The 7,913-nt window shown below is 38.2% G+C and overlaps 1 protein-coding gene across 1 annotated transcript; it reads left to right on the forward strand.

Moving 5' to 3' along the window:
* Positions 1-277: 277 nt before the first annotated feature.
* LOC122668730 (probable pectinesterase 53) lies at positions 278-2,475 on the forward strand (the record flags this gene model as incomplete). Its single annotated transcript, XM_043865266.1, has 4 exons — positions 278-582; positions 798-987; positions 1,087-1,388; positions 2,262-2,475. Coding segments are annotated over 4 exons (1,011 nt in total), but the record flags the coding sequence as incomplete, so codon positions are not given.
* Positions 2,476-7,913: the final 5,438 nt, after the last annotated feature.

Raw genomic sequence — 7,913 nt, forward strand, 5'->3', positions numbered from 1 at the left:
GGTTGTCTTTGTGGCTCGTGTATTGTTTACCTGTGAGTCTCTGACCTCTCCCTCTCCCTCTCCCTCTCCCTCCTTTAATTCCATTAGAAGAACCCGTGACTTTTCTCTCTCTTCCTCAAATATCCACCTAGAATGAGAAGAAACAAACTTATAGAAACCCTTTTCTTGCATTCTCTCTCTCTCTCTCTCTCTCTCTCTCTCTCTCTCTCTCTCTCTCTCAGAGAATGTCAAATTTTAAACATAGTCTCTGTATTATATTCCTTCTTCTGCTCCTTAATTCAAGCCAAACACACTGTCACACCAAAGGAATCCGACCGAAGAAGTCGGCAGGGAAGCGTTTATCACCAAATATAACCCATACCCAATTTGCAGAACAGCAATTCATGAAGTGGGTAAAGTTTGTTGGAAGTCTCAGACACTCCCTGTTCTCCACGGCAAAGAACAAACTCTTCCTTCTTATACTCTTATCGTCCATAAGAACCCCGCAGCTGGAGATTTTACAACAATTCAAGCCGCCATCAAGTCTCTTCCCTTTATTAATCTTGTGAGAGTTGTTATTAAGGTCAATGCAGGAGTATATACGTGAGTATCTTTAATTCTCTGTTTTTTTTTTTTATCATGGATTTCAATTCTCTTCTGTTGTAGTTTTTTCTTATTTATTCTGATGAGATTAGTATTCTTACAATGAAGACAAAATTATGACTTTTTCTTTCTGTTGAAAGGCTATATGGAAATTAGATTGGATTCAAAATAATAATGTAGCAGTGGAATTGTCTTTTTTTCCATGAAATTTGCAGGGAGAAAGTGAATATACCACCATTGAAATCTTTCGTAACCATAGAAGGAGCAGGTGCTGACAAAACCATAGTTCAATCGGGAGAGACAGCTCAAACAATTGGGTCTAAAGGGCAGCCTATTGGTATCTTCAATTCTGCAACATTTGCAATAAATTCCCCTTATTTCATAGCAAAAAACCTTACTTTTAAGGTAAATTCCAGTAGTTTTAACATCTATTTCTCTCTGTCCCTTCCTGTTCTGATATTAAATCTTAATTGCAAATTGTAATTACAAAGTTTTGTGATGCAGAACACAACACCTCTTCCCCCACCAGGAGCTTCTGGAAAGCAAGCAGTAGCACTTAGGATATCAGCAGATACTGCAGCCTTTTGGGGTTGTAAATTCTTGGGAGCTCAAGATACACTGTATGATCACCTGGGCAGACACTATTACAAGGATTGCTATATTGAAGGTTCTGTAGATTTCACCTGGGCAGACACTATTACACGGGCATGGGGTACCTTCTCTAGGGTTGTCTTTGCTTATACATATATGGACGATATTATCCTTCCCAAAGGCTGGTTTAACTGGGGAGACCCCAACAGGGAAATGTAAGTAATACCAAAAACCCATCTCCCCCTTCCTTTATGTCTCTCTTTATTTTCTTTTTGTCGTTGCTAATTTTTCTTTTTTTCTTCTGTGGATAACTTCTGTGTTACATGCTACCATGGTTCTAAGTATCGGTATCGTATCGGGTGATACGTACTGGTTTTGCTAGTCACTGATATTGTATCGGTAGCACGGCACGGACAAGGGATAAAATGGTTAAAAAAATTCATTTTTTAAGGAAATTCAATCGATACAGTTGATCCAGGCCGATACCGTATCAATATCGTATTGATTTTGCGTGTTGCCGATACCCAGTCCAATACCGTGCACTAAAACAATGGATGCTACCCTATTCAAACCATCAGATTGGAATCCTAGAAATCTAATCAAATGGATTCCAATCCAAGAATATCAATTGATGCCCTCCCCTTAGTTAGAACTAGCTTCCTATATTAAAATCCTGTTAGCCTGGGCGGCACCGACCCTTCCACTCAAATTTCACAGTGGCAGTAGTAGGGAACTAGAAAGTTTGTCTAACCCTTTTTTTACTGTTCTCTGATGCCTTCTCTTTTCCTTCCCATTCTCTCTCTCCCATGCTCGCCTTCTGTATTGGAATTTGGAACACACGTGTAATGCACTTTCTAACCCTTTTCCTTCATGGGCTTCTCAGTGTGTAAGAGGTGATAAATAAAGCAGATAAGATTCCAAAAAAATATAAACCAACCCCCTACCTAACTCCAAATTTGATTGTTTGTCTGCAAGTATGACTGTGTGAAGGGTAGGAATGTGATGGGTTGGTTCGGGTTTGAATTTGATTTGGTTTGGTTTGATTTGGGTTCGATTCTCCAACGTTGTTTATATCTAATATTTCACAGGACCGTATTCTATGGACAGTACAAGTGCACTGGACCAGGAGCAATCAATGCAGGAAGAGTTTCATGGTCGAGAGAATTGACTGATGAGGAGGCCAAGCCTTTTATTTCTCTGAGTTTCATTGACGGATCAGAGTGGATCAATTTGTTACAGAGGGGTGGCTTCTCTTTCTTAATTTCTTTGCCCTGCTCCCTATTACTCCCTTGTGTAAAATGATGGCTTCAGTAATTATTTTTAGTGATAATTTTGTTTACAACCATTCTCTGATGAAGTTTAATGCATCACATATATGTCATCATGGTTTTAAGAATCAGGAATTAGAGAATCATATCGGTTAATCGTTTTATTTGGATTAGAATCGACCGTAATCTATCCAGCTGATTCCGGCTAATTCCTGCCAATTTTATTTCGATTCTGACTAGTTCTAATTGATGCTGACCTATTCGGGGTTCGGATCACTCATTGATTTGATTTTTAGATTCTATGTTTTTTGAAACTTTGCATGTGATAGGACCTATAGATTTCTCAATGTTCAAATCTTGGCCCATAAAAAGTAACAACAAACCCAATTGTTCTATTGATTTTATTTCTTTTATGGAAATAAGAAACTCGGTAGCCATGTTGATCATCTGTCATATGATCAATACACCATCCTCACAAAACTTTGTATGTGATAGGACCTACAGATTTCTCAATGGTCAAATTTCGGCCCATAATCGGTAACAACGAGCCCAACTTTTCTATTGATTTTGTTTCCTTTATGGAAATAACAAACATGGTAGCCATGTTGATCATCTGTCATATGATCAATACACCACCCTCACAAAACTTTGTATGTGATAGGACCTTCAGATTTCTCAATGGTCAAATCTCGGCCCATAAACGGTAACAATGAGCCCAACTTTCTATTGATTTTATTTTCTTTACGGAAATAATAAACTTGGTAGCCATGTTCATCCTCTGTCATATGATCAATAAACCACCCTCACGAAATTTTGTATGTGATAGGACCTACAAATTTTTCAATCGTCAAATCCAGGCCCATAAACAGTAACAACGAACCCAACTTTTCTGTTGATTTTATTTCCTTTACGGAAATAACAAACTTGGTAGCTATGGTCAAATCTTGGCCCACAAACAGTAACAACGAGCCCAACTTTTCTATTGATTTTATTTTGTTTACGGAAATAATAAACTTGGTAGCCATGTTGATCCTCTGTCATATGATCAATACACCCTCACAAAGGTGTTGAGGCATTCCTCCAAAAGATGTTCAGGGGTATGGCACCAACTGCATATTGATACATGGTTGACTTGGTTAACCGGTATAGGCTCTTTAGGGACAATGGACTCTAACGTTTTGATGAGGCTATCCAGTTTAGCTTCCTTGGCTGGCACCCCCTCAATGAGATATCCCTTAGTGGTCCTTTTCAGCCTCTTGGGAGGTTCTCACTCCCTAGTTTTTTCAGCCAAGTTGGTCAAGAATGTCCAGGCCTCATTCTCATCAGTAAAAGAGGTAAAGCCTGTAGGACACATAGATTCTAAAAGCTGCCTGATCTAAAAGTCTATGCCCTCATAAATAATTTGGCAAAGCTGCCACAAGTCAATACCATGGTGAAGGCATTCTAACAGGAGGTCTTTGAATCTTTCCATGAACCTAGAGAAGAACTCATGTGGTTTCTGCCTGAATTGGAATATGTCACTCTTAAGTTTATTGGTCTTGTGCAGAGGAAAAATTTTTCTCAAGAAGACAATGGTGAACTCATCCCATGTAGAAATGGAATTAGTTGGCAGTCCATAAAGCCACTTCTTGGCATGGTCTTTTAAGACAAAGGTTATAAACCAAAGCCTAACTGCATCATCAGTTAAATTTTGAACCTTAATTAAAACACAGATCTCTTCAAATTCCCTAAAGAAAAGATAGGCATCCTCATTAGCCATCCCATGGAAGTGGGGTAGCATACTAATGAAGTGGGTCTTGAGTTCATAGTTGTTCCCTGTAGCAATAGGTAGGTTGATGCAAGAAGGCTGTGCAGCCTGGGTAGGGTAAAACCTATCCTTAAGAGTCTTGGATTGTTGATCACCCATGGTCAAAGGTAGAGTCAAAGGTGGTGGAGAAAGTGGTATTCTAATAAGACGGTTGCTTGAATCACGGGTCCACACTGTAGCCACCTAAACAGATATGAGGTCTCCTTTAAAGAAAAATAAAAGACTAGAAAAAATCACCAAAAACAAGAGGGAGTCCAAGGTAGATGGTGCATCTGTCCCTCAAGAATCGAAACAGTGGTTTCAAAGCTGTAAGGTTGCCATATAGGTTGATAGCAAGGGAACCCGTATAGTCTTCAATAGCCACCTACGGGCGACTCCAAGTAGATTCTGATGTAGAGTGGAGGACTACTATACGTTTCTGTTTCCAACAAAAACACTCACTATGTCGCTTTTCTGTTATCAAAGTTGGTCACCTCCAAAGATAAGTCACATGCCAATCCACCCAACCAAGTCAAGATGCAGCATCATAGGTAACTTAATCCTATGAGGGACACCAAAAGAGGTAGGGTTTGGGCAGATGAAGGACTTTAGATTGGGCGCACAGTCTTTGAAACAGAAGAGAAACAAGATGAGGTTTTCAAAAACTTCTTCTTTTTTTTTTTTTAAAGAAGAGAAGAAACTAAAGTACTTCAAATTACTTAAAAATCAGAAAAATAAGGTGGACAATAATCTCCCCGAAAACGGCGCCAAAAACTTGTTTGCAAGAAATAATTAACCGCAAGTATACAGATCAGTCGTAGCTACGGGTCAAACTCAAGGAGCTGTATGCCACTTTATCTTACTCACTTTAAAGCAATGCAAAGTGAACCAAATTGATTAAAGGGTTGAATTAAACTAATGATAATTAAACTAACGTATCCTAACTTATAAGCATCTAGCGAAATTACGTATCTAACGAATTGAATTGACGTCCTAACACATATCCATCTAACCTATCAATACTAACGCGGATTGAAAGGAATAAATCACAGCCACACAACATAACTACTTAAAAAAAAATAAAGGAAGAATAAAGCTTAGAGATTAAAGAGGTGAAACCCAAAGGTGCTTGAATCGGATTGAAATTGCTTGCTTTTCTACCACACTTGAAATGACGCTACCAAATCTAAAATTAAAATAAAAAATAATTAAATTAAAATTCTAACATGATGCATGATAATGATAATGAATAAAAAAAATAAAATTGCATAAGCATAGAAGAATTAGAAAGGTAGAGAATGAGAATAAAAATAAAAAGTGGAGAATTAGAGTCCTAATAGAATGGATGGAATGGAGGGGATGAGGGTACTAATAAAATAAAAATAATAGAAGAAGAAAGAGATAGAGAATAAGAAGAAGAAATTAGAAACTAAAAGAATTAAGAGGTTAAGAAGAAGAAGAGAATAAAAATAAAATAAAGAACTAATACTCCCTTCTACCAAAGTTGAAAGTGCATGAACTAATTAGGCTTTGCATGAATGAAATTGAAAAAGCTTGAAACTTGAATAGTCCTTGCATGGCTTCCTCTTTTAAATCTCCAAGTCTTCTCACAAACTTAGGAACTTAGACTAGAAAGCTTTAAAACAAAACTAGAATTAAGAGATTACAACCATATTGAAGATATAAATTGAAATTAAAGCTTGCATAAACCTATTACAACCATGAACTAAGCTCATAAAATCAAACTAGAACTAGAGAAATCACAAATTAGAAAGAGAAAAAGAAGAAATTTTTCTAAGTAATTGAACAAGTTTACAAGCCCAAAGCATTGGGTATTTATAGGAGAAGGAGAGGAGAAGAGAAGAAAGGAGAGGAGAGGAGAGGGAGAGAGGCTCCACGGTTTTGGGGCTTCTCTCCTTCTAAAAAACGTGGAGGGGAGAGAGAGTGAGCGAGAGAATCCAAAAAATAAGAGAATATTCTCTTCTCCTTCCTCCTTTACATTGCTTGAATCCCAAGAAAAAAAGAAAAAATAGAAAGAGGGAGAGATACAAAGCTTAGCTACATAAACCTTCTATTTTTTAAAAAGTAGACTTTCTAATTCTATTCTATGCTTCATATTCTTTGTAGGAGTCTTCTCTAAGTCATGTGATCAAGGCATCTTTGACTTTTCAACCTTCCATGGATGAGAGAATATTTTTCAAAAGAAATCTATCCAAAGTCAAATCCCAAAAGTACCCTTAGAAAGTTGGAGGAGAGAGAGAGTAAGGGTGATGACTAGGATTCCACTCAAAGCATTAATTAAATACCCATATAGTCCTCTAGAAAAATCGTGGAGCCTTATGTGCTCCCTCTAAAAATCGTGGACAGCTTGTGGGCCTTCAAAAAATTATGGAATCTTGTGGCAGTGTGGGTCCCCCCATGTGGATGGCAGCTCTTCTCGCTCTTCAAGATTGAAAAATCGCCGAAACGATCATGTACTTGCAGTAGATCTCCACCATTGATTATAAATGCCTTCTTTGATGTCAAAAATACCCTTGGGAAGTGGTAGAATGGCTATGGGCTTGCATTCCAATTCATTTCTAACCCATTATCCTTTCTTGGCCTGAAAAGAGTAATCAACTGCATGGAGGCTTAAACCAATGCGTACTTGTTGTCCGTCACATCCATCTTGCTCAAAATTTAATCCTCTTTACATCTATGAAAAGAAAAATGGTGACTTTACGTGTAGATTCGGACATGCAGCTCCCGATAGTCCAGAATAGCACAAAATAGTCCAAAACCTGAAAAGCACAAGAAAGCACCGAAGTAACTCTGTCCAATGTGGTAAAATGCATGCTTTATACCCTAAGATTTCACACATAAATGTGCTCATCAGACCATGTGGCCCCCTTCCTCTAACCCTAACCCTAGTGGGCCCTTTTGACCCACAGTTGCCCCAAGTGGGCGTGGGTATGGGCCTCGAGTCCAAACCTGATTTGGTCACAAAAACGAAGACGATACACGGATGTTAGCTGTCTCAAAACAAACATGATCCTCACTGAGCTTGTTAAGAGCTTTAAAAGCGCAAGCATGCAAGAAAGAAATAAAAAAAGAGTCTTGTACAAGTTTGAATAAAATACTAACAGAGTGATTAGTTATATTAACAAGAGTTGGAGTACGTTTCAAAGGCCATGGATTGTTAGTTGGTTTTGGGAGCCAATATTCTACACTCAGACAATCATGCCAAACTTCAACTATTTTAATCCCCAGGTCTCGCGCACGCCTTACTCCCTTGTCAATACATGTGACAGATACATCTACATGCTGCCCAGTGGCCAAAAAACCTGCAGCCACTAAAAAAATTCTTCCATCTTCCAAAAATAATAACTCAATCCTGCTCTTTTTAACCCCGAGTCAATAAATCCTGCGCTGATCAAAACAGGAGATGGTAATGTAGGGAATGATGTACTATACAGAAGAGAGAGATCAAAAGTCTCAGTAGTATATAGTCAACATTAGGATGAGTTGGAGGGCTTGGATATAAATTTGAATCAGACACCCATTTCAACACTTGAACCATAACCCACTTGGGGTCAGGTTTCATGGTTCCATAAAGAACCTTGTTCCTAAAACTCCAGATAAAATGACATGTTATCATAACCACAGGGAAAAACCATTTAAGTGAATACATGTCCAAAGCCTGGGCA

This window comes from Telopea speciosissima, chromosome 7 (genome assembly GCF_018873765.1).
Source record: "Telopea speciosissima isolate NSW1024214 ecotype Mountain lineage chromosome 7, Tspe_v1, whole genome shotgun sequence".
In the NCBI taxonomy this organism is placed as follows: Eukaryota; Viridiplantae; Streptophyta; class Magnoliopsida; order Proteales; family Proteaceae; genus Telopea; species Telopea speciosissima.